The sequence below is a fragment of the Nelumbo nucifera genome, chromosome 3, assembly GCF_055504915.1.
Source record: "Nelumbo nucifera cultivar China Antique chromosome 3, China Antique-T2T, whole genome shotgun sequence".
NCBI classification, from domain to species: domain Eukaryota; kingdom Viridiplantae; phylum Streptophyta; class Magnoliopsida; order Proteales; family Nelumbonaceae; genus Nelumbo; species Nelumbo nucifera.
In genome coordinates, this window is record NC_142651.1 from 105,047,145 (window position 1) to 105,074,952 (window position 27,808).

Here is a 27,808-nt window from a genome sequence, read left to right on the forward strand (position 1 = left end):
TTTTTTTTTTTTTATTTTGCAATTATTTGTCCAACTGACCTACCCCATTATGCGCAAGAGACAATCTAATTACTGCATTAATTGAACTAGTTGAATGGCACATGCATTTGCGTGTACAAATGGGGAGGTGAGAGAAAAGATAATTCACACGTTTCATAACTCAGATCGGATAGAAAAAATGATGGCCAAGAGTGAAAACTTGCCAGATGGAAAAAGAAGGAATAAATTTATTGTATGCTAATGAAAAGTTTGGGTATTGGGAATGGACAGTTAAACAATCACTTACTATACATTAATACTGGCCTAATAAATATTAACAGCCATTGTTAAAGTAGGGGAAAATTCTGGAGTGGTATCATGTATCTTGGGCCTATTGTCACTTTGGTCTTCAAATTTTAAAACATGATAATTTAGTATCCAAACTTTTAAAACATGCATGCCAATCTAATAACTTTTGTTAACCAATTCAATAACCAAATGCCCTTTGAGTGTTATTTAAGTGGTATTTGGAAAAACATAAATGTCCTTCAAGTGTTATTTAATTTTTTTTTAATCAATCATCCAAACATTGACAAAAAATGAATAGTCCCAAATCCTTGCCTCTTCTTTCAAGAAAGTTGGAGTCATGTCTTAGTGGGCATTATGGTGACTCCAACTTTCTTGAATAGAAGAGGCAATGATTTGGGACTTCATTTTTGTCAATACTTGGATGGTTGATAAAGAAAATTAGTTGACACACTCAAAAGGTATTTGTATCTTTTCAAATGCCACTTAATGATTAATTAACAGTAGGTACTAGATTGGCACGTTTTAAAAATTCGAATACTGAATTATCGTGTTTTAAAGTTCAGGGACCAAAATGGCACACTAACACTAAGCCCAAAGTACGGGAAATTTTTCCTTAAAGTTAAAACAATATAACTATATTCTAACATTTTACATATATATTGAATGTTTTTTGTTTCATGTATTAGGTTGTCATTTATTGCTTGTTAGATCAACATGTCACGCTACTTAAAATGTACGAGTATACAACTTAAATTGCTGAATTCTTTGAACCCTATGACTTTGACTTTTATGCTTTATTCATACCATCCATTGATCCTATTCACTACCAACAAATATCTTATGGCTAGAATTAGGGTGCAATTCAAGGTCAACCTTGTTGAAGCTCCAAATCCTAACCCTTATCGATCCTCCCCCCCCCCCCCCTTTTGCTTATTTACTTTCGAAAAAAACCCTCATTTAATACAACTGAGATCCGGTTAATTAGGGTTGATCAGCTCTAACATTGGAATGTACATGGAAGCAAAGTCACAATGCTTTGCTATATACTAATGTCACACTAAAATATCTTAGCGACAGATTACATCTTCGCCCCACAGCTAGCATATCCCCGCCGTGTATTGGGAACATCTCCTGATGATGACATCATCGAGATTGATACCATCATCGGGAGATGTTTGCAATACATGGCGAGGATGTGCTGAGGCATTGTGGGGCAGAGATGCAAACTCCTTAGCGACATGAATAAACATGTTGAGTTTGGGTTGGAGTGTAGCCTCCCTTCTGGGGTAAGGCTGTGTATCCATCCTTCCCTAGACCCTACATTAGCGGGAGCCTCGTGCAATGAACTACCCTTTTTAGTCCAATGCTCATCTTGATCCAACCCAAGTTGCACTCTTAGGTTAGATGATGATGATGCCATCATCATAAAGCCTTCTTCCAACTATATGGGACCGGTTGGGGATGGTTTCATGAACCATTGAATCTTATTTCACCATTATGTTATGTTCAATGCCATACCATTAAATTATGGGTACTTAAGTTGTTTCTTCTTATTTCCATGCAAGCCCTTCTTAATCGCTCCCTAACTCTTCTAACCCCTTTCAACTTGTATGTGTATGTTTATATACATACAAACATACACATTTTACATGAATATGAATAGACATGTTGAGTGTGGATTGGGGTGTAAAGTCTCAACCCTAACTGGTCCTACATTCAATCTAATCCAAACCAAGTTGCAGTCATAGGCTAGATTATGACCATCACCAGTCTTGTCCCAACTATATGGAGTCATTTACATTAATCTTGATTCATCATCCCTTCAGTGCCATATCCATTGTTAAATCATAAGCACTTGAGCCTTTCTTTTTTAGTACCCGTGGGCACTTAAATAATTTCTTATTATTTCATTGAAGTTTGAGCCCCTATTCTTCTAATCTCTTCAACTTGTAACAACCCATTCTTCTAAAAGCTATAGGCGTTGTATTCTTTTTTTCTTTTTATATTATAAGGATAACAAAGCAACACATAACACAACAAGAATAAAACAAACAAGCAAACAGTTCAACCTAGATAGGTTTGTTCAAGTCTTGCCTTGCTAAGGATTCAAGCCGTTTTGGGCAGTTCCTGACAAGGAGGCCAGACTCTGTTAGACCCTTTCTAGCTAACAAATGAGCTACCTTCTTTACAAAACAAAAGCTGATATGTAAGTTTTTACACAACTCCACAATCTCTTGACATGCAGATAAAAAAAGGCATCCTTGGCCAACTCCAGATTTCCACTTGAGATCGCATTTACCAGACTAAAATAGTCAGATTCCAAAAAAACTTGAGAGAAAAGAAATCTCTTCACCAACTCCACACCCATTGAGTTAGACACCAGATGGCCAAACTAAGCAGCTTACACCCTCCCACTATGATCTCTAACACAACACCACACCTTGCTTTACCTATAACAAAAAACTAGATTCCTTTTATTTTACTGAATACTCTTATTTAGGGGGGGTGTTTGTTTTTTGGATTTTGAGGGGGGAGTTAGTCAATGAGATTTGACCAAGAATTCCATGTTTTTATTCAGATTTATGTGAGTATCAAAGAAAATTTATTTTTTTAAGTATCACTTACCCCTATCTTCTAATTGGAGAAAATAAATAGCTTTCCCACTTAAGGGGAAAGTCATCAAACATTTTAACAGAACAAAAATGCCATTCTTAATAATGGATTTTTATAAATAAAATGACTTATTTCTTAATAATTGAGATGATATTTTCATTTTATTATTATCAAATTTTTAGAGGCAAAATTGTTAGACGAGAGCTAGCAAAGGAAAGGTAATATAAAAAGGGTATTTAGATAGAACGAATCATGTGGTATATACTGTTAGGACACATGCGTAATTTTGAAAAAAGTAAGACTTATTTCTGAAATTTCGAGAGGAAATGGCTGTACTTCTCTCCCACACGGTTCACACACCTTTGATCACTACAAAGGTCTCACTCATATCCTTCTCTCGACTCTTCGTTTCTTTTATTCTAATCTCACCGGCCTTTCGAAGAAGGAAGAGAAGAGAAAATACAAAGACGAAGAAGATAATCAGTCGTTTCCTTCATTCGTTTTTTTTCGCCATTATCGGATCTCGGGTGCTACCAAACCCTAGAGAATAATTATGGAACAATTTCTGTAATTAATCTTTGATCTTGAAAGGCTTTCAATCGGAGCCATTATCTCTGATAAATCATCCATCTGCCCTAGTGAATCATCTGTAATTCCCAATAATGTCTGGTTCGGGAGGGTTTGCTTTCGCGCGTAGTCACGACGGAGACCGCTTTTATAATCCGCCTCCAATGCGAAGACATCAACAGCAATTGTTGCAACAGCAGCTTCAGAGGCCGACAAAGCCGAAGGCCCCAGTCAAGGCTGAGAACAAAATGGAGTCTGACGACTCCACATCGTCGAAACGTTCAGTTCGTTCGTCGTCTCCGACGAGACAGACAAGTTCTACCAACTTGGATCGCTTCTTGGAGTCAACTACTCCTGTCGTTCCGGCGCAGTATTTCTCCAAGGTATTGGTTTTTTTCATCGGACGTGGTATTTTCTAAGAGTTTCCTTTCGACGTCCCCGACTCTTTGCTTCTTTAACCCCATTAAAAAAATTTGGGTTTGAATTAGTGACTTTTGGAATTTACAGACTAGCATAAGGGGATGGAGAACCTGCGAGACCGATTTTCACCCGTACTTCAGCCTGGGGGATCTATGGGAGTCTTTCAAGGAGTGGAGCGCGTACGGTGCAGGTGTGCCTCTTCTGTTGAACGGGAGTGACTCTGTTGTGCAGTACTACGTGCCATACTTGTCGGGCATTCAGTTGTACATAGACCCATCCAAACCCTCCTCGAGGTCGAGGTAAGAGTGCCAGATTTTATCTTGTTTAGTTAGGTTATGATATCCTATTTTTTGAAGTCCCATACTGTTATTTCTTGGTTAGCTTTTCTTTACTTAGAAATTCTCCACGCTGCTATTTCTTTTGTGAGTTGTAATGTTCTATTCAATCCCTTTTTTGGATTCTTCATGTGTCTATTTAATGTTTAGCTGTCATTTCCTCAATAATGCCCGATCCCACAATTTGTTCTATACATTTTATTATCAGTAGCATTGGTAACTTCGGCATTTTTTAGTTATATTATTTCTTTGATTATTTTCAGCGTTTCTCAAATATTTGATTCTTGGGTTATTCAGAGGAAAATTCAGTGTTGGATTTTGTATTTAAACTGAACTTCTAACTTTTAGACAAATATTGAGGGTACAAGGATTAATTGGGCTGCATTATTGGTAATTTAAGTGGGTTAGGTGAATGCAACTTTAATATTTATTTCTTTAGATGGGATCTCTGAATAGGCTTGAATTGGGGCATTTGGTTAATGCACCTAAGAAGTAATAAACTGATAAAAAAGAATTACTTTAATAAATTAAAATCTGTGTTTTTTCACATTTGTTTGCCACCTTTTATGTAATTTAATTGCTTTATTTCTTTACTTTTCCTCCCGTGGGGTGGGGGTAACAGGGCAGAGAGATGTATTTCCTTAATTGTTTTGGCCAACATCCATTTATTAAGTTTCGACTGAACCTATCTACATGACCTTCAGTCAATTTTACATTCCTAACATAATTTTTAAGTAATATTATTACTGCATCATCTTATAGGGAAGATGATAATAATGAGCTTTCTTCTGCTTATAAGGTTGTGTTGGTGGGATCTTTAATTTTTTATTGCAAGAACAACTTTTTTTCTTTATACGAACAAAGAATTGTTGTCATCCGGGAGAACAATGCCATTCTTGTAATCAGGGTGTTGACATAGTACTCACTATGTCATGTTTGTAATTTGTATTTGCCCTGATAATTTGAAGTTGTGTATGCCATCCAAAGTTTAACTGAAGGAAAATGCATTATATGTACTATGCAGTAATCATATTGGCATTTTTTTTCCAAACAGTTATTCTCCATGTGATTGTGTGCAACAGATTGACTTCTGTGTTTTTCAATTGAGCACCCCCCCTCCAAAAAAAAAAAAAAACTGTTTGAAGTCTTGAACTTGGAATTGTCAAGAAAACCATGTATATACGACTTACCATCACAAGCAGGGCGTTTTCCACTGTGAAGTATGGAAAAATATTAAATGGAGCTTTTGCATCAACGAGTCTATGTCTGTCTCATGAGTAAAGAGCTCAACTTTAGTTACCATGAGAGAAATTACCCCTGCCCCCACCCCACCCCCTCTTACATGGATTTCAGGTTGGTTAATTGTATTGGCTCAACTTAACTCTTCTGTTTCAACTATATGGGGTCAGCTACAGAATCCTGTTCTGCCATTCCACCCTGTTCAGCACCATATATTGTTAAATCATGTGTCCTCAAATCATTTGTCACTACTTCAACCCACTTTTTAACAAGATCCAGGTTGGCTAGTTCTTTATATGATGATTTGGCTAGGAATAGCATGGATAGAGAGCTGAGTTATATTATTGTTCTTCTATTTTGTGCTAGATTTAGTCTTTGTGTTCTTTTAATCAATGGTGTCAACCTTTTATGCTTTCAATTTTTAGTTTCCTTTGAGCTTTCACTTCGCTATTGTTGTTTTTTCTTGTATCCATTTTGATCTTTTAATTCCATTTGCCTTTCTTTCTACCTCTCTCTCTTTCATTATTAGTAGATTCTAATAAAAGATGTTAGTAATAACACAAATAAAGTCTGTTGTTGTTAAGCGACATAACTTTTTGTTTCCTTTTCTTTTTTCTATGTTGATGCTTGATAAAATTTGATTACCTACAATGTTGAAGCTTAGGTTATAAGAAATGAAAGAGCTTCAATGGAAGAGAAAGCATGGAGGTGGTTGTAGACAAGGTTCAAAGTATCGATATGATATGCTCCGTATCGGGCATATCGTATCATATCATTAGTTTTCTGTTACACCTGTTTTAAAGTGTTTTCAGGATACCACTTCTTTTATTTATTAGATAATATAAAAACATATATGTAATCAAAATTTGAAAAAAACTAAAAAAATAAAATTCGTGCGGTAAAAAGTATCGATACACCCCTACCGATAGGCCCAATACATTTGGGTACATTGATACTTTAATCCATGGTTGTAGGAAGAGTTTTATTCTTAGAAATTTACTTTTCTTAACAATTGGATATTTGTAATAACTTTTGGACTTATTATAATAATTTCTGTACTCACTATTTATAGTAAAATTACAATTTGCTATATTCAGTAACTTATGATTTCTTTATAACAAGTTAAACTTAGTAGGATTCGTGGAGTTACTTTAGAGTCTTAAACCTTATGAATAGCACATGGACATGCCTTAGTTGTGAACTGGAAGTTGTTTTAGATCGTTTTTTTACTCCAAGTTGAAGTCTATAAAGGGAGATCTGAGTCCTTATGTTTAGTCTATTAATAGAGCATTGTAGATTTGTAATTGGAATTTTAGAGTTGAACTATTTTTTGGTCTAAATTGGAATCTAGGAGGGGAAACCCAAGCCCTTATGTTTAGTCTATAAATAGAGTCATTGTAATTGGAATTTTAAAGTTGAATTCATGGAATGAAAAATTTGCTGTATTTCTTCTTTTTCCTCTCTTTTCCTTTCATTTCTTCCCCTTCTTTATGCACCGTGTTCACCCTAGTAGGACTTTTCTCCTTGTCTTATCATTAAGATGTCAAAGCTTGTAACTAGGAGTTGGTAACTGGAAGCAATAGTATTGGTTTTAGAATCATAACTAAGATAATTTGCACAATGTTTGGCACCATGTTGTTTTAATTTAGAACATTTCAACTTAAATCAAGAAATCGATAATAGACAAAGTGAGATTTTTTGGAACAAAATACACTGTACAATATTTTGCCATTAGATGGCATATAGGACAACTGAAGTGGGAATGCCTCCACATACAAGCAGCGTCTTTTTGATGGTTCCCAACTTCCCCATGCAAAGTGTATTATCTTTGTTTTCAAGTTAAATCTGCCAAACAAAATATGTTTTTTACACGTTAAAGCAAAATTGCTTATGTGGCATTTACATGGAGTCAAAATGGGAGAACAATACCATGGCTTGGAAAATCTCCTTGGGTTTTAATATCATTTGATATATATGGGGAAGTATCTTCAGCTTGTGGACAGAAGAGCAGTAGGTGGATTTGGGATGCCCACAACTTGCAACCTATTCTATCTGTTCTGTTGAGAATCAAAATCCTTCCATCCTATTCCAAAAATAGCTTTGTCAGATGATATTTTGATCTTCTGATTCAGCACAGTCCTCTCTCTGCAACAGATCAAGTCAAGGAGGAAAGGGACCAAATAGCAGTCCGGTTTTCCTACTAACTTCATTTTACATCCTCTCTACTAACCCAGTTAAACAATGCCACCTGTCCCTTAATGTCTTTGGAGTCTTAACTTGCGTAGATAACACGGAAGGTGTTATTGGCCCTCCAATAGACATTTTTTCCTAAAAAAATGTGCATGACTCTGCTTGATGTTACCTTCTGTCTTCATATGGCCACAAGGCTAAAACCAAAGTGAAGATGGGTGTCCTTGACCTAACTGTGAGCTCAGTGGAATGACAATGGTGTCCCTAGAATTAATGCAAATACAGGTCACCGCCAAAGATCAATTAAGGGAAGTTCAGGTCATAGTGACCAGAACGAATCTCATAATAGAGATGTTACGGTTTGGATTCTAGGCTTGGAATTAGCCGTCCAATAGCCTCCATATACAGAGGTAGACTGCAATTCAAAGGAGGTATGGGATTTGTATTGAGCCTTCTGTTACATGCACTTACAGAGAAGCTTAGGAATGACATATAGGATGATGAGAATTCTGTCTTGGAATGTTTGGGGTTTGAGGGAAGATCAGAGGAGGATGGTGATGAGAGAGTTCATTAGAAAACTCAAGCCAGACGTGGTTTGTCTACAAGAAACAAAGCTGGAGAGGTCCAGTGTAAGGGAGAAGTCTGAAATTTGAGGATCAAGTTGTGGGGAATGGCTGGAACTTAATGCAGTTGGTCTTTCAGGGGTTTGATCATAATGTGGGATCCTAGTGCACTGTTCAAATTAGGGGAGAAGGTGGGGGAGTTATCAGTGTCTGTTTACTTTAAGGCAGCTGGGGTGGGGGCGGAGTTTGAAGATAAACAGTGGGAGTTAGGAAAAATTGTGGTATCTATTGGAAGCGCTGTCACTGAGTGGGTGCTCATTTTACCTGAATTTGCTCAAGTGAATGTCTCAGATTTAGGATCTAATTTCTGGATTGTTATTGAGGTTCAGAAATGTAATCTTGGCAATATGCTGTAATTGGTCTTTGGTGTTATCTCATCACCGGCCTGTCTGTATTGTTATTTTATTTTAATGAAAGTTTTTTTTTATCAATATTTTAATGAAAGTTTTCTGTTATTATCAAAAAAAAAAAGAGGGGAGAAGAGGAGGAAGGGGGATGACTGGCAATGAGCTAGTTTGTCCCTGTTTCAGTTGCAGAAGACAGAGTAGTAATGGTTTGTGCTCCCCATTTGAGTTGCAATGGCAAAGAGGATGAAAACAGAAGTAAATGTAAGAGAATAAAAGAAAATAATGTAAGAAGATTGAAATGGGGATTAGAGTGAGAGGATGACTAGGAAGTCTTATGTATTAAATTAGACAAAACTCGACTGAACTTCATTGTTTTTTAGTAGAGATGCTTGTCTTTTATAACCAGTTCAAAACTAGCTGCAAACACAGTTGCTGCAGATTTGAACATGGATTAGAACTTGTACTGGTTTCCATACATCTTGAATCAGTGATTGACTCATATTTTAGGGGTTTTGGAGAACTTGAGAGGGCATCTAACATGGGATTGTCCTAACGTACATATAAATGGATGATTATAATGAGAAAGATTATGACCTTAGGTGCCAAAAATTTGTTGTCCGGTGAATATAGCAATTTCCGGCAGCACTGTAGGTTTCCGTGAACGAATAGAGAGGAGAGAAGGGGAGAGGAATTAGAAAAGGATTCATGCAAAAAAAGGATTTTTTTAGGAAAAGATGTCTAATGGAAAGGCAATAATGGCATCCACTAATCATATGCACACATAGGATTCTAAACTCGTTTAGGGACAGGTGTCAATGTTTAACTGGGTTTGGTGAAGAGGGTGGTAGAATCGAGTCAGTAGGAAATCCAGACCAACTAAATAGGGGCATTACAGAACGAAAATACTCATCCTTGAGGATCTCCATTCTCCAAGAGGGAACTGGAAAGTGATTTCTTCCAGTTCAGGCCACCAGATAGAGTTCCAGGACAGACCATGATCTCTACTTGTTAGAATAGAGGTCATTACAGTCCCTTTGTCAAGGCAGAACTAGGATTTATGGGGAATACAATCTCTTGATGATGATTGCCTCACCAGAGATCAGACCAATATTTGACATGGTTTCTATTACTAAGTCATACCAGACTGTCCAGAACAGTGGGACGAAGGAATTCAAGGTTTTTATAATACCCTTCCATGGGTTGGATGAAGATAATCTGTCCAAAAGAAGGTTGCTGTCCCACATTCATCTTGTATTTTCTGCCCATAATAACGGCCTATAAATTGCTTGCTGTCCCACCATTTCTTTAGAAGTGCTGAGTCTTTTAGAGATGCATTCGAAGCAAATCCCAACTTCTTTCAATCCATCTTGGGTTTGTACACTACTTTCCCATGCACCAACTGGTTCCACTTTTCCTTCCATCATCGTAAAGGAAGTTCCTTTATAGTTAAATGCTAGCTGGAATCTGGAAGAGAGCTATTTATGTAGGTTAGTAGGCCATTCTTTTCTCCCATGGAATATCCTCCTGAATTCAAAACATCCTTAATAAAGAGGCAAATGCCCAATAAGCTGCTTTTAGTGCAGTTCATACAAGGACCTTGATTTGCTTTATAACATGGGATTATTTCCTTGAGGTGAGGGTGGGCCTTGGCAGTCGGCACAACTGTTGGTTGCTCCATTTCCACCTGGGTGACCAGGGTTCAAATCTTGGAAACAGCCTCTCTGTATGTGCAGGGGTAAGGCTGTGTGCATCTGTCCCTCCCCACACCCTGCACTGGTGGGAGCCTCGTGCACTGGTATGCCCTTTTTATTATTTCTTTGAGGTGGATAAGGGACTCTGGGCAGGCATAAAGGGCTGCGTCACCAGCAAACTGCAAATGACTTGTTTGTTCAGCAAGGTAACTCAGAATGTCTAGCAATTGCTATTAACCAGCAACCTTTCGTTATCATATCTGCCAACCTATTCCTTCTAGAGTTGCCAGACCTCTTATTGGATGTCAGGGATCCTTCTTTCTGCATCTGGTAGAAATTTTTCCTTCGTATGTAATGGTAGGGTTTTAGCTGTTTGGTTTTGTTGGGTTTGATTTGGATGAATATGACATTTCAAGTTGAACAAATTCTGTTTCTTAAGTATCTATCAAAAATGTATCTTTTGGGTAAAATACAAAAACATTCCCTGAAGTTTCTGACAATCATAAAGACCTCCCCTATAGTTTCATTTTAACAAATACCTCCCCTGAACTTTTGAAAAACTCAACAAAAACCTCCCTTCCGTCACCTTTCCAGATGGAAAACGTTAGACTGATGCACCAGTTTTTTCCATATACCCATTCTACCCTTTTATAAATTATTTTACATGAAAAATTATTAAAATAACCCTGTTTTAACTTGATAAAAATGTTAGAAGATGATCATTAAAGGAGGTTTTTGTTAAATTAAAATAGGGTTATTTCAGTAATTTTGCATGTAAAATAATTTATAAAAGGGTAGAATTGGTATTTGTAAAAAACTGGTGCATCAGTTTAACGTTTTCCGTCTGGAAAAGTGACCGAAGGGAGGTTTTTGTTGAATTTCTCAAAAGTTCAGGGGAGGTATTTGTTAAAATGAAACTATGGGGGGAGGTTTTTATGATTGTCAAAAACTTTAGGGGAGGTTTTTGTATTTTACCCATATCTTTTTCTTAAGTTCTTTCTCAAGGGCATTCTCCCATTTGAGTTGGTACTATGTCCAGTTTTCAACATCTAAGCTTAATTGATATTGTCTGATGCATTTTATATATGTTCATGGTGATCTAAAAGTGGGACAGTGTTAATGTAGTCAAGATTTTTATCATGTATCAAGAAGTGCAAAAGGCTCTTTTTTTTTTTTTTAATTAAGGAGAACTACTTTGATTAACCATATTGAGCAATGCTATCAAGTCTCTATAGTCATCGTGTACTTTAAATGGCAAAGTTACAAAATATAAAAATGGTTTTTTTTCTGCATATACATGGGGTTAATGATTCTCACATTTTAGTTTTTATGATTGAAGGCTATCTATAGTTTATACTAAAAGTGTAGGACACTGTTAATGTAATCAAGATTTTTTTAACTTGTATTAAGAAGTGGAAAAGGTTCTTTTTAAAAAAAAAAAACTTGAGAACTACTGACAGTTGTTTAACCATAGAGCAATGCTATCACAGGCTCTATAGTCATGGAGTACTTTAATTGGCAAAGTTAACATGGGTTTTTCTGCATATACATGGGATTAATGATTCTCACATTTTAGATTTTATGATTGAAGGCATCTAAGGTGTTCATTCCAATGTTGCTAGAAAAACCTTTATGATATTTTTGGAAGAAGGTAAAGTATATTGTATTAAATGAAAAAGTACAAGTCCTCTGTACAAATTAGATTGACCACCCCTGCGTCAGATCTAGATAGATTTCTTCTCAAAAATTCTATTACTTCTCTCATACCACATATATAGCCCACAGGATCGCCATAGGGATAGTTGACCAGCGTACTTTCCCATTCTCATTCCTGAGATCTACCACTCTTCCAAGAGTGCTTTCACTGTCCCCAGAAGGCACCAAATTCGAAACAGAAATCCTTTATGATAGTGTTACTCTAGTTCAATCTCATTAAGACTTGAAATCTTAATTGTTGCATTTTAACTTTCTTATTGTTCTTATTTTTAAAAGAGAAACAAAAAGAAAACTTAGTACTGGTCCATTCTGATCAGACATGAGCAAGCGCAACGTTCTTGCTACCTGTATAGGATATCAATATGCCAGTATGTTGTTTCAAATCATAGGGTTAAGTGTGTTCGTGTTGTACATAAGATGAGTAACTTTTATTTTAAATCTTCAAAATATGGTAGTATGTTGTTTCAAAACATAGAAAATGGTTGGTGAAAACATCGGTTTAAGTGTGTTCGTGTTGTACATAAGATGAGTAAGATGAGTAACTTTTATTTTGAATCTTCAAAACATGGTAGACGAATGATTGGTTAATAATTCAGGAGCAGTTGTTATGTTCTACAGTACACTGTTTGAACCATCTTGTGTATAGCAGTTTTATTATGGAGCATTTGAAAGTAACTTTTGTAGTATTTGAAAATATTTGTTGTGCTAACCTAAATGGTGGAGCTTGTATGACAACAGAAACATGAGTGGCACTTTTAGTGCTACATCTTGGGCTAGGTTATATTGTTTTGGGACCAATCCAACCCCAGCCCTAGAGACCCAACTGGGGAACCTGTAAGTTGACGGGGCCCACAGCTCTGTGTGTGTGTGTGTGCGTGCACTCTCAATGGTATAGACATAGATGGTGAGGAACACTGTTTTAGCTCTTTGAGCTGTATGGTTTGAAACAACAGTATTTTTCTTTCTTGAAAGTTGGTCTCATTCTGACCTTGTGATTCTTCCCATGGATAAAAAATGCAATTCATTTCATTGCAGAGTTCCCACCCTCTCTTGAAAACTGTCGCATTAATATCACATGTCAAATTCAATGCATCATATCATATGGGGATGCATGTGACCATTGCTCTTGGTTCCATTCTTGTGACAGGTGGCCTGGTGATGAGAGTGATGCTGAGTCCTCTAGAGGAAGTAGTGAGGGAAGCAGTGATTGTGAGCTAGAACGGAGAGGCAAGCACATCTCAGAGGGTTTGTGGGGTCACCATAACTTGATGGACTTGAACACAAAAAGAATGAACAGGATATTTTTGAGAGATGAACCTCTTGCTGGTTCATCAAGTGATGAAGGTGAAGTTGGCAATCCACCAGGGCTGTTAATATTTGAATATTTGGAGCAGGATCCCCCATACAGCCGAGAACCTCTGGCAGATAAGGTGAGCTTATACTGCTCTGTGAATAAAATGGATAAACAGATTTGTTGCTTAAGAACGTAATAGATAAAAGAGATACATTCATTTCGTCCTATCTGAAGGTGGATGGTTAAGAAAGACTCTGGCAAGCATATCATGAATCCAGAAAAACACTGCTGAGTTTAAAACTTCTGAATACACTTCATCCCTTCCTCTCCCCCTTCTCTTGCTGGTCCATTTTCTATTACATGAACTGTTCATTTACTGCTGACCAGGTTTAAAGCCCCCCAATACACTGAATACAGCTCTTTTTCTTCTCTTGTTAGGGCATGAGTTGATGACTTTCCCCATCCAAGAATCCTTCTGAACGAGTTGTCCATTCTAGGTGCAGTTGACCTTGCTCGTTTTATATTGTGTTGGAGGGTTCATAGGCCATCTGAAAATAAGAGAATCCAACAACTATTGATCACGTTGAGTTGCCTTCCACCATAAGGTTTAGGACCCAAGGGAGAAGCCAATCTTGAGCCATTATTACAGTGAGAGAATTCTTTGCTCTTAAAGTGTCTTAAAAGTTCCCTTGTTGGTAAATCCCCAGGAAACTAAGAATATTTTCTCCCGAGTGACCTCTAAAATCCCTGGTTACTAATAGAGCATCAACAAAAATTCAGTTTGATTCTGCCTGTCAATAGTTGTTCCCAGTATTGCCCTCGAGGTTGCCTTTGTTGGGCAAGATCTGCTATCCTTTGCCATCCTCTAATGATAAGTCTATTGGGACTTATAATATCTATTGCTCTAGGATCCAACCTATAACCGATAGTATGGTTTTGAGGGCACTCTTGTTTCTTTCTTCCTAAACACTCCAAATGGTTATTACTGTCTGGCGTGCGTTTTAAAAGATAATCTTCCCCTTTTTGTAACTGGAGAGATCTTTTTGCCTGCATGGTAACACATTTTGAATTTTGGGCTATGTTTGGTTCAGAGTGCAAAAAGTGAATGCGCAGATGTCACATTTGTTAAAATAGAAGGATACAAACCCGGTTTGATTTTGTACTCATAACTTTACAGTGCCTTGTACTTTGAGTCAAGTGCAAAACAACTGAAAAAACTAATTTGCTTTCATTTTCATTTAAAAAACGTACTTACCAAATGCCTGCAAAACTGAAACAAAAGTGCAAATTTGCTTCAGTTCTGCATTTGCACTCTTACCAAAAGCAGCCTTGGAAATGCACATCAGGCTGTGTTTGGTTGCAGTGCAAATAAATTTGCACTGATGCAAAACTATGGCAGTGCAAATGGTTTGAGTGTAAATTCTGACCTATTTTTGTTTCAAATTTTAGCTTGTTTTGTTTGATTGCAGTAAAATGAAGTAAATTAAGACATGAAGTAGAATAAAGTAAAATTGAAAACAAAATTAAACGGGAATTTGCATTTTCTTCATTTGCACTCCCATGCATTTGTACTAGTGCAAATAAAATTGTACTGCAACCAAACACAGCAGTAAGCCAGTAACCCTTTGGGGTAGAGCTGTTTTTTGCCTACTGACACGTGGTAACAAATTTCAAATGTTTTGCCTACATTGGTGTAATGATTATTTTAAGAGCTGTTTCCCATCAGAAGGCTTTCATCATGGGATGGGATTCTCAGTTGCATTAATACTTGCTTTTAGAAGCCCAGAAAATTATATTTAGTGTATTTGTATGTTTGATTGCTGATGCTGCCATGTCATCTCAGTTTGACTTGCAGAACTAGGCATGATATTTGCTGTCCTAATGACACCTTGTATCTCGTTGTCTTTTACAGATTTCAGTTCTTGCCTCTCAATTTCCAGAACTTCGGACATATAGGAGTTGTGATCTACTTCCAGCAAGTTGGATTTCTGTGGCGTGGTATATGTTTCTTCCATTTTTTTAATTATAATAAATACTTTGCAATATTGTTTTACAATTAATTTCTTTACATTTGAAGTTACTGTGACTTAACATTCATAAATTGGAACTTTGGTTCAGGTATCCAATATATAGGATACCGACAGGTCCAACACTCCGAGATCTGGATGCATGCTTTTTAACATTCCACTCTCTGTCTACTCCATTTAAGAGTATTCCTCTCTCTCTCTCTCTCTCGTGTGTTATGTTGTGTGTGTGTACGTGTCGCCTCCCTCTCCCTCCCCCCAACATGTGTTCTGAATTTATGTAGATGCCATGGTTTTGTGACAGGTACAGATGGTCAATTTCAACAGAGCTTTGTTAGAAAAATCAACAGAGAAATTCGTGGGAATGAGAAACTATCACTTCCGACATTTGGGCTTGCATCTTACAAATTTAAGGCTTCAGTTTGGACCCCAAATGGAGTCTATGAACGCCAGCAAGCAAGCTCATTGTTACAAGCAGCTGACAACTGGCTCCGGCTCTTACAAGTTGATCACCCTGATTACCGATTCTTTGTATCTCATAATACTTACCGGAGATGAGGGAAGGGTTTTCACTGTAGTGCCTCTATTAAGAGAAATGGCAAAGTTGTGAGTTTTGGAATGAAGCTTGGCAAAAGCCAGAATACCTGCCACGCAATTCTCCTACAGACGGTTATGAATCTTGTGCCCTGTTGCTTCAGCAATGTCATCCTTTGGTTTTACAAGTCATCATTGCCAAAGTCAGACTTCGAATGAAAAAGGGATTCTGTTGATGCAACGTGACCCGGTTTTTTTAAGGTGAGTGAGTGCACAGGATGTTTAAGGCAGACCGCAATGTGATTGCTTACTTTTCTGGTAGGGTTGCGAGAACAATAACTGGTAGATTTGGGACCTAATGAGTAATGACCTTGTTTTTTTCTTGTGTGGGTTCTGAAGGTGTTAGTGATATCAAAAATGTTAGCGAAACTATGACTGTAACTTTGTGAAACAATGTTCGATTATTTCATATGGATGGATGGGTTAAAGATTAAACTGGCTGCCTACCCTCCAATACTCCAAGTGGCTAATGAGTTTGGAGCCCCTAAATAGTCAATGTTGGTGACCAGATTCTCCCGTATATTTAATGTAAACCTTTGCATGGGTTAAGTACTTTGAATCACGAATATTAATTTGCAATGCCACCAATACAAGGTGGGGAATAGGGCTACTGTGGATTAAACGAATGAACTTATTCTCCGTGTGGTGAATAATTTGGATTTGCTCCGTACGGATTAAGTCTTCTGATTTTTGGTTTGATAGAAAAATTAAGATAGAAAAACAAAGTTGAGGGAAGGTTTTATTTTCTGTCAAACCAAATACGGCCTTAAAATGATTTTGTTATGAATTTTAAGAAATCCGAATAGTTGAAATCCCTGGTTGATGGGTCCTCCTCGTGGACAGCGGTGGTTTTGAAGGAGAGATGCTTAGGACAATAGGACCTTAGGTAGAAGGTTTCATTATCTGCATACACTATACAGCAGTCATGTTAGGTTTTATTTATTTATTTACTTATTGATGATAGCATATGCTGGACTTAAAAACGTTCCAATACAAGCATAGAAATAAAAATGGTATGGCCGCGTGACTAAGCAAAACTCTTGCTGATGTCTGATGAATGACATACAAAATGAAATATAGGGATCATCTATCCCCATGCTCTTATGAATTATGAATGAAGAATTTGTTGACTAGGGAAAAAAGAATCCATAGTAATTCTCTCTTTTTCTTTTTTGATGAACTTGGTAATTCTCTCTTTTCAATTCTGAAAGATGACTTCTATTGAATATATACCGTTATTTGAAGGAATGAAAACTTAACTATTTCATCACCGACTCTGTTTTTAATTTGGCGTTTCGTCTGATAGGATAGGAGTAAACCTGTTCATAGGCCGGGCCGGGCTTTCACTCTGTATTAACAGATTTTTCTAAGGCCCAAGCTCGAGCCCGGCCCGACAATCGGGCCTACAACTTGGGCCCAAGCCCGAAATTTAGCCCATGCTGTTACTACTGCTGAAGCGGCTGAATAGAGAGAGAGAGAAATCCCCTTTGGGCCTTTCCCCTTGTTAAAAACCTAAACCAGTAAACCTTATAGGCTAATACCCTTTCTCACTCTCTCTTCGTCTTCCCCAATCCCCAGTTGCCAGTTCCCCTTGCTTTCCTTTGGTGCTGGTCGTCCTCCGACTAATGGCCTCTCCCCTAGTGGCTAGTTTTTCCCTTATGATTGCAAGACTTCCCTGAATCCTTATGTCTTTGTTTCTTACTCATGGCTCACCTATCATCTCCGTCGCGCCAAGTAGGGGTGGTTATGAGTCGAGCTCTTCACGAGCTATTCAAGCTTGGCTCGGTTTCAACTGAGCTTCGAGCCGAGCTCAAGCCTAATAAAGCTCGGCTTGTGAGCCAAGCTCGAATAGCTATATAACAATAACAACAACAACAACATATAATAATAACTAATTATTGTAATACTTAATTTTTAAATATAAAATAAAAAATATTTTTATATATAATTTTTTTATTTTTATAAAAATTTTTCTCAAGTTAAGCTTGAGCCGAGCTTAGCTCGATCTTACAAGCTTTTGACTCAAGCCAAATTTGAGCTCAAGGTTCTAACTCGAACTGAGCTTGAGCTTGAGCTCAAGCTCGAGTCTTATACTGCCTTGGCGAGCTTGAATCCACCCCTACAACCAAGCAACCATCAAGCGGGTAAGCAGCAATGCTGGTCGTCGTCTCGCCGCTCTCCCTTTCCCTTACTCTCTCTCTCTCTCTCTCTCTCCCTCTCTCTCTCTGCTACCTCTCAATCTCTCACTTCAAGCGACAGCAATCACCAACCAATCTAGCACCGGCAAACCAGCCACCACTTCACCCTCACCCCTCTGCTGTGTTTCTTCTTTCTTTTAGGTATTTCTTTTATTTTTTTGCATTTTTATAATGAATAAATGTATTTTTCATTGTTTGAGACTGTTAGAATTAATGAATGAATGAATGCTTATATTTGTTTTTTGCCTAAACAGTAGTATATTTTTCGTTGTTTATTTATTTTAATTTGTAAATTGATACAGGTATACAAGTTTGTTATTAAATTGAAGTAGGGATGCAAGAGAGATGTTTTTTTCCTTTTTTTTTTTTAATTTTAAGTGTATAAAAAACTAAAAAACTGAACCGCAATTAACCTGTTGCATCGGTTCAGATTTTTAAAAAACCAATCAGGTTGTTTCGATTAAAAAAAAACCACGGTTCAATTAACCGACACGTGAACACCCCTACCGATGAATGCTTAATTTCAGCTGACATTATGTTTTTATTTACCAAAAGTGGTTATTTCTTTCAAATTCTAATAATCATAAGCAAGACTTCACTTTTGAGTTTTAATTTATTGGCACGGGGCTGACAACTCATGTTTTCGCTTATAGAAATCGTGTAGAATCCAACCAGTTGATGGGAGGAAATGCTGCAACCAGAAGTTTCCTTTATCATCTCCCCAACGGGTGGGGCAGCTGCTTATAGATAAATATCCAAGCTTTTTTAGCCCGACTCAAAGGAGTTGCTACCGATTAACCTATCGTGCCAACTGCCAAGATCAAGCTAGAAATAATTTTTGTGTTGGGTCCTTTGGGGATGGGTTTGGGTGTTTTGCAGCAACTGTTGCTCCCTCCTCCCCAACCCAAGCTACCCTAACATGGAGAAAAAGGTCTCCCAGCGACAGGAGAGCATAGATCTCATGAAGCAAAGTAACCATCTACCTATGACGTTTATGGGATGGATGGAATCGATGGATGACAATAAGCATAAAATTCATCATCTTTCCATTATGCACAATAAGATGAAACAGGGGATCACATTAGACTATTTTGGACTAGCTACATACTTCCATCTGTAAAAGGACATTATATTCAATGCTCTCTCTTCACAATTTGTCAACAAGAATTGTGGACAACAGCAGCCCCTGTACAAACTCGCATCTCCGAGCCTTCTCCTCTTGGTCTTTAATGGATACAGGAGATGATGGTTGGACGCTTCTGTCACCACACAATAATGCCAAATTCAATTCAAGTAGAGCAAAATGTATGAATTACGCATGATTCTAACACAATATTTCAACAGCAGTAGCAAAATAGAACTCAAATTGATTATTGGTCTAGGAACATAACCAAATGACAGAAACGAATGATCAAACACTCCACATGAAATGTGGCACCTCCTAGCAAATGGTAAATGGTCTCCAATGCAAAAGTTGTGTTCCACGCCTACATACTATTCTACTATGCAGTGTGTTTGGTATGAGGCAATATTAAGTACAACATGATGAGGGTTCCAAAAAATGCCACATTACAATGATGAGTAGGTTACTATCAATGAAGCAGTTCATCTTTCTTAGATATATGCAAACCCATGTATCTTGGCTACTCCAAAAGAAACACTACTCACCCTAGGAGTGCTATTTCATGTTGTACTACTGAAAATACTACTGGAGAATAAATAGAGAGAGAGAGAGGTGAAATACTACCAGAAAATTAGCGTCATCATCTATGGTCCAATGTGGCCCAAGAGATAGCACTATTTTGCAATTAGAATCAGTGACCTGGAAAACCGAGTCCCCAGTATATCCTTTCAATTTCCAGAATATCAATCATATTAGACAGTCAATTAATTAAACCTTGGTAAAATCATACTTATCAAATGTTGGTTGTTGTACCAACCTCTGATTTGCACCAAAGCTTATCGGTGGCCTTCTCAGAGAACAAGCCTTGGTATAAGTTATTATGATCTGCCACGTCGACAATGTTGGATTATGTTCCAATCTATGATTGGTACCAAATTTTACAGGTTCTGCTCTGCCATGTGGCCACATCGAACTATAGGTGACTCGGTCACTACTCAATTCTACTCTTCTTTCTCGAGTTATACTTAAGGAGTAAGGGCAATTCATTACCTAGTACATGGAAAAAATCTGTGTGAAGTTCAGTAGCTAAGCTCCACAATGACCACCTATGCACGGGTCTCGTTTTAGTGACATGAAATTGACAACAGAAACTGATTCAAGATATACCCAAAGTTTTAAAAACCGACCCAGAAATGGAACCATTCTAGCTACTGGTTTCCAGGTCAGTGGTTCAATCATCTGGGTCGAACGGTTCAGACGGATTGCATATTAGGGCAAATGTTTATATGAGATTTGCCCTAATATGCAAACCTCATATAAGAAAGAAGAGATGTTGGCTGAGAAAGAATAAAAAAAAGAAAGAAGAAGGAAGGAGAGGAGGGAAGAAGAAGGAAGAGGAGGATTCGAAGCTCACCGGCGACGATAGCGGCGGCGACGACGACGAGGCAGCGGCAACAGATGCAGATCTGAGATCTGAGTTCTTGGATCTTAGATCCAAATTTATACCCGCTATGTAACCCCAAATGCACACAACCCACTAAAACATGAAAAAAATAGAAATTCCCTCAAGAGTCTACTACTTTACTATGGAAATTTAGAAATATCAAGGCAGGCTAACATGTTAAGTGATTTGTCCAAACAACTGCGACACTTCCTTTCCCAAGACAAAATAGGGGCTCAACTCCTCTGTTTTCTGAAATTTCTTTCCTTCCATTTTTTAATGAATATGTTGATTTTCTATGTTTAAGTGAAGATTATCATTTTGTATGAAGATTATAAACAATTAATAATATTGCTACTAGCTAATGGAACCTAGGGAATTTTCCTAGGATCCATGGAAACAATTTTTGGAAAGATTTGAGCATCCCTAAGTTACCAAAACATATGAAAGGAGGAAAAAGAATCAATAACTGCACCAAAGCAGGACCAAGATTTGGAAGCAGATTACCTATCGGAAAGGGAAAAAAAGATATCTTGGAAGAAGATAGTTTTTGTTGTAATTGTTTCTTTTTATGCCTGCCAGAAAGTTTCTGTTTATAGTTACATATTTTAGCAGCTTTCTGTCATTTAAGAAACTATTAGGCAACTATTATTTTGAAGAGTTTCTATTTTTTAGCTTTCTATTTTAGGAATTTCTATTTTCTGGTTTCTACATTGAGGTTTCTATTTTCTAAGGTTCTCTTCTCATAGATGACACCCCACCAACCCACTTTCTAAAAGTAGAACCTTAGAAAGTATAAACTTCTAATGTAGAAACCAGAAAATAGAAACCCCACCAACCCACTTGATTCTTCCTATTGCAAAAGTGGCTGATGCAAGGCATGGATGTTACTCTAAAATGGGTTAAAAGAGATGATAATTCTTTTGTTGATTCTTTGGCTAAACATGGGGCGGGAAGGATCAACTGTTTTGGACATGGCTGTAATACTATATCTTTTTAGGGAGAGCTAAGAGAGTTTATCTCTACCTTTCTCTTAACTGTATTTATTTCTTTGATAATTAATGAATTATGTTTCTGTAATTGATCAAAAAATATTAATAATTGCCAAATTTTTAAGCTTTGATGAGTCTATATATACATGTAAATCTGTCTAAAACAGCAGAAGAATCGAACGAAAATTGAACGAGTTATTTTGTTTTCTTCTCTATAGTTACTTTTCTTGTCTTGAAATCAGTATTGGAGAAACACATGATTGCTTCTTTCTCTTTGTTCTTTCTAGTAGTTCTCTGCTACTAGAAGAAAACCAGCAACTGTTCCCAGATTTTCCCCTAGATTCAGAGCATACTTTGTTGGTTTTTAAAGCAATGCTACCCATCAACCTTGTCTTCTATCTGTGAGCTCTGATGTTACCTAAGAAGGACAATATGAGAAAAGGGTAGCAATTCAGACAGGAATCTATCACATGAAGCAACCAGTAGATTGTTATCAAAATGAGACTTTTAAGTGGTATGGTCTACCACTTCTGATGGTATCTTTACCTGTGCTTCTTTTTTCAATTCTCTTGTTCAACCTATTGGGGGGGGGGGGGGGGGGGGGGGAGGGGAAGAACTTCCCGGTGAAAGAGATTTGGAGTTAGCCTATTCCACCCAAGGTCGAAGCATTGTGCTGGGAGGTTTTCCTTGGAAAGGTGAATACCTATGACATGGTTCAAAAGAGGAGGCCAAATAAATGCCTCTCTCCTTGTGTGTATATTCTTTGCTTGGCAAGTGGTGAATCCCTACCTCATTTACGGCTTTATTGTCCTGTTGTGCTCTTTGTCTGGGACTCTTTTTGCGCTCTCTTTGGTTGCAGGTGGACTACTCCTCAAGATATAGTGAGTCTCTTCAACTCAAACTTCCTAAGGCAACCGACGAAAAGAGGAAGGGTAATGTGGAAAGCAATTAGGGCAGCAATGGTGTGGACTGTTTGGGCAGAAAGAAACGCAAGGATCTTCAATGAAAAGCGAAGGTCAAAAGAAGAAATTGTGGATTCTATAAAGATAGAGGTTGCAAGTTGGCTAAAAACACTAGAGCTCTTTCAAAGCTTTTTAGTGACTGACATTACAAGAGAATGGAATGAAGTTGCACACCATAGTTGTCAAGGCGACGCCTAGGAGACAAGGCGCCCTTGGAGGCTTGCCTCGCCTAATCGCCAAGCAGTTTTCTATAGCGTTTTATAAAAAACTTTTGTATTCTTAATTTTTTTAGGTTATAATTATAAAATGGACATTTTTAAACTAAAATATTCATTTTGTGTGTTTATATACTAATTTCTGTTTATTATTTTCTTATTTGTTAGGGTTTAATCAACACAAACATTGCTAAATGCTGTATTGAACCCTCAAAGACTTCAAAACCTGAACCAATAAAGAAGAACATAAAATGTTGTCCAATCAACACATTTTCTTCTTTTTCTTTACTAATTTTGTGTGTTTATTTACTAATTTCTTCTTCCACCTTTTCTTTTCTTCTTTTCCTATAACAGAAATAGGGGTTCAGCCCCTATATTTTTTAATTTTTCTCTCATGATTATGTTGGAATATGTTGATTTTCTATACTTCAAAATAAAGTTTATACTTTTCCTATGAAAATTATGGGTATTTATTAAGGAAATATGATTATGGAACCTAGAGAACTACCCTAGGATACATGTTTTTACTTAAAAAAATCCACCGCCTAGGCGACTAGGTGACAAGGCGCCCCCCTCGCTCCCCTGTCGCCTAGCCTCGCCTTGGCGCCTTGAAAACTATGTTGCACACTCCACTAAAGGGAAAGATTAAAAAAAAAAAAAAAAAGTGATGGACTGGAAGCCCCCAGATGGCAATAAAATAAAGCTGAACTTCGACGGGAGCTCTTTAGGAAACCCAGGACTGGCAGGCATAGGGGGGTGTATTTAGAGATTGTTCATGGAAAGTATTGGCAATGTACTCAGGGGTCCGCTAGGGGTAGGACATTCAATAAAGGCTGAGCTGCTAGCGCTGTTACAAGGTCTAAAACTTGCTAAGCAAGCAAACTTTCAAAATTTGGAGGTAGAGGGGGATTCAAAACTGGTCATCTCTTGGACTACTACAACGTGTAATGGTCCCTGGATATATAGACACACACTGAGAGAGATAGAAAGTCTGGCAAGGGGACTCAATGCTTCCTTCACTTGGATCAGAATGACTACAAATGGAATGGCTGATTCATTAACTAAGCAGAGGGTCCATAGGCAGCAGCTGTTTTGGGCACAATTGTAGTTTTTTGGCTTTGTTGGAATGTTGACTGTATTGTAACCGGCTTTTCACTGATTAATAAAATTAATTCTTTGCTGATAAAAAAAAAGAGAGACTTTAAATGGGTATTGTTATCAAATATATTCCCATCTGACAAAATGTAACTTTAAGTGGGCATGGTTATCGAATTTATTGCCATATGACAACCAAAAATTGCCCAAGTGACAACCACTGAATCAAATTTACAAAAAATAAATAAAGAAAGAAGTACAGCAACTGTACCCGCTTTTAATAAATGTGACCCTTCTTACTAAAAACAACCAAAATTATCTCATAACACTTGGCTGAGGTAGCTCTTTTGATAACTCCATCTAAAATACAATTCACTCATTTAATTTTGGAACATTTTGAGTATACCATTACTCAAAAAGTAAAAATCCCATTTTTTGATAAATAAAAAGTAAAAATCACATTATTGGTCGACTCTTCATCAAACCACAGTATCAATGTACCAATTACTAAACAACATATAAATTATTTACTCCAAGTAAAAAGCGTTCTGCCTTCACTTTGTTGATGCATACGTAAGAAAGGAAACTAATAAAACCAAGTAAAATTCATCCATAGCTTAACCAATGTATGTCATTCATTTTCACTTTTTTCCCTCAATATACATAACCAAAGGAACCCTTTCTTGATGATTAAAGCATTTCTTTTAGAAGATTTTATATTATATTGCCTGTTCATTCTTTAACTCAAAACATAGAATTTTGCCGCATATTTAGTTCTATCTTTAGCAAATTGAATGTGTAAATAAAATATCAACCGCTCAAGGTTTCAATACCACTAACTACTGCCTTTATTACTGGAAAAAAAAGTAAAGTATCTAAAATTGCATGATCATAAGCATGCTAACACTGGGAAAAAGAATATGATCACAAGCAACCTTGATGCTTCATATCATAAAACACTTCATATTGAAGGAAGGACCTAGACAACCATCCCCCTCAAGAAGCCAGCTCACTGTAATTAAGAGTTAAGACATGTGACACTTCGTTTTTTTTTAATCCAATCCATGTATTTTTCTATAGTAATAATACACATTCCAAGGGCAAGCATATGCGTTAAACCCTCCAATCCAAAACATCCAAATAAAAAGAATAAAATTTAACTATTTGTCAAGGGCGATAAAGATTGACAGTGAAATGCAACTAGTTTACTTACTCAACAGACCAAGTTCTAGTTGTTTGTCATAAATTTATTCTTTACACATTTAGTCCATTTTCTTGTCAAACAAATCAAGTAGGAAAAGTTTCTTGATTTGTCTGAGGATCACAAGAACTAGATAAAATTTGTGCAGCAAATGAAAATACAGTTCATTTCTATGAACAATAGAATTCTAGTTCCAGAAATGTCATAAAAAGAAACATGACAACCACATACCTTTCTAATACCGACTCGTCTAAACTTTTTTTGACCGAGCTTGCTTCAGCAGAAGAATTAGATGGTACAGTCCTTGGCTCATCAATCGTGGGCAAATTGTAGATAAATGAGGATAATAATGGATCAGGTGCAGTATTGGAGGAAGAAACTACATAGGAAGACCCCCCAAGAAGGGATTGTAAATTTCCTTCACGCAGTTCCTTTCTCAATAAAGAAAGGGTTGAATGGGATCCACCTTTCCGGAATTTCCTTCTACGTTGCATGTAACCTCCAGTCAAGAAATCCAGTGTGTAAGATCAGCTTTGCATTATAGCCATATCATATAAATGGCAAAATTTTAGTCACTTATCAAGCAGATACAAACAAGAGGACTTTCAGAGGGGAGGGGGGAGGTATTGATCAAAATATTAAAAGGAATAAAAGGTGACAAAAAATAAGAGTAAAACGTGTAGAGGATATGAAAGGAAAAAAAAAAGTTCAACAGCCTGAAATTTCTTTTTTTTTTAAGTTCTATTTTTCTTTTCAGTTATTTCTACTATTGCAATAAGAAGAGTATCTATTCAACAGCTCATGATTAAGATCAAGCATATGAAGACAAATGGCTGTGGAACATGTATGGTTTCACTTACCAAAAAAACATGCATGGTTTCTAACTACTAGGAGTTCAAAACAATGAGGAGAACTAAAACTCAGTGCAATTTCCAAATATATCTATTGTCGACTTGGGCGAAAAAGGATATCTTGAAGAAGTTTCCATGTTGCATGGTTATGTGTCCAACCATGTCCATCCCCACCCTCATTGCACATACTGGGCATACCTGCAAATACAACCAAGTTGCCGATGATATACGTTAAAAATACATCTCCAGACGAGCTCCTACTAAATGAAGAAGGCAATACCATATCAAACCGAACACTGATAATGAAACATCTTCCTTTGCGTTTGGGCACACACTCTTCCACCCATGAGCAGATCGAGCCGGGGTGGGGGTATTTCCTATAACCTCACTGTGCCTAACGTATAGCTGGAGGGGGAAAAATCCCGAAACCATTGACGCACTTAATGGAAGGTAAGAGGAATTTAACTAGCGAATTTTATGATTCAATAGCACTCAACAAGTCAAAAACATCAAAAGCATTACCAGACGCTCTTATAAGGCGATTCTTTATCACACAGGCTACGTCAAAAAGTTTTAGAGAGAGAGAGAGAGAGAGAGAGCGGTAGATACCCCATTTTTAGCTTCGACAGGATGCTCATCATCGATATGGCAGCATAATCCAACGATATCGAAATCCTCTGAACAAAAGGGGCAAGGAAATTCCGCTCGCGTGTCATCATCGCCGTCGATTTCTTCAAACCCGAAGTAAAGATCTGATCAATAAATTTCCCCATATTCGATCAGAACAAATTTATGATCAAAAGTCTGAACTGCTACAGAACCAAAATGAAACCCAGAAGATCTTTTTGTCGAATGAAGAATATATTTTTTATACTTACCCGAACGGGATGGAAGAGCTGATTGATAGCGCCTAGAGGAAGTAGAAACACGACCACTCCACGAATCGGCCTCCATGAATTTTGGCTTTGAAATTTAAGATTTTTTAGAAACCCTAGCCACTGACTTTTTATCACCGAGCAGGAGCAATGTTTGGTTTAACTGAGCAAATAGGAACCCTAGAAATATAGATGGGGACAAAAAGAGAAAAACGAAAATGAAAAGAGAAAAAACGAGTGAAGGAGAAAACTGTTTTCTAACTTTTCACAATCTTTTTCCCTGATTTTCTCCTCAAAAAATGACCAAGAACACAGAAGTCGCTGTGGAAGAAAGCTCCAGCAACCTTCGCTCTCAGAGGCTCTCCCTTTTTTCACTAGTCCGGACCCGTGCAATGCACGGACTTTGTGAAGAGAAAATGAATGACGAAAGTCCCAGATGGTGGTGCAAGTCGAACCGAGTTAGATCGGATTGAGGTCAACCTAACCCAAATCGAATTGCTGAACCCCCAACCCTAACCCGATCCGACTGGTCGGGTCGGAATCGTGTTGGCCCAACTTCTCTACTCATCAGTCAAAGTTAATCTTTTTTTTTTCCCAACAATAAGGGTTGAGATCAATTTAAAATTAGCATTATTATATATAATGATATAATTAACATGCTTTGGAAAAAAATTGTCTAACTTCTTATTGTTGATATCCTTATAAACAACTAACAAATGTTCATATGCCTTGCACGTGGCAATTTCAGGTGATGTGTGCTTGATTTTTTGTAATATTTTGTGTATTTTTTTATTTATTATAGTTATTTTAATTTAATATGGTGAATATATAATATTAGATATTTATAAATTTTATGTATTATTTATAATTTTTTATGTTTTTTATATTTTTTAATTTTTAATATTTAATTGAGA

At 37.1% G+C, this 27,808-nt stretch overlaps 2 protein-coding genes across 2 annotated transcripts; one reads left to right on the forward strand and one right to left on the reverse strand.

Moving 5' to 3' along the window:
• The first annotated feature begins 3,265 nt into the window (after positions 1-3,265).
• Positions 3,266-16,376, forward strand: LOC104598865 (uncharacterized). The gene is made up of 6 exons (XM_010261123.3): positions 3,266-3,851; positions 3,976-4,187; positions 13,177-13,459; positions 15,236-15,321; positions 15,442-15,533; positions 15,652-16,376. The coding sequence occupies exons 1-6, from the start codon at positions 3,564-3,566 to the stop codon at positions 15,903-15,905; spliced, it is 1,215 nt and encodes a 404-aa protein (XP_010259425.1). The 5' UTR covers positions 3,266-3,563; the 3' UTR covers positions 15,906-16,376.
• Positions 16,377-19,136: 2,760 nt separating this feature from the next.
• LOC104598864 (protein DEHYDRATION-INDUCED 19 homolog 3-like) lies at positions 19,137-27,282 on the reverse strand. The gene is made up of 5 exons (XM_088902028.1): positions 26,898-27,282; positions 26,629-26,771; positions 26,138-26,217; positions 25,400-25,660; positions 19,137-19,398 (listed from the first exon to the last, which is right to left on the reverse strand). The coding sequence occupies exons 1-5, from the start codon at positions 26,971-26,973 to the stop codon at positions 19,287-19,289; spliced, it is 672 nt and encodes a 223-aa protein (XP_088758154.1). The 5' UTR covers positions 26,974-27,282; the 3' UTR covers positions 19,137-19,286.
• Between the last annotated feature and the right edge of the window lie 526 nt (positions 27,283-27,808).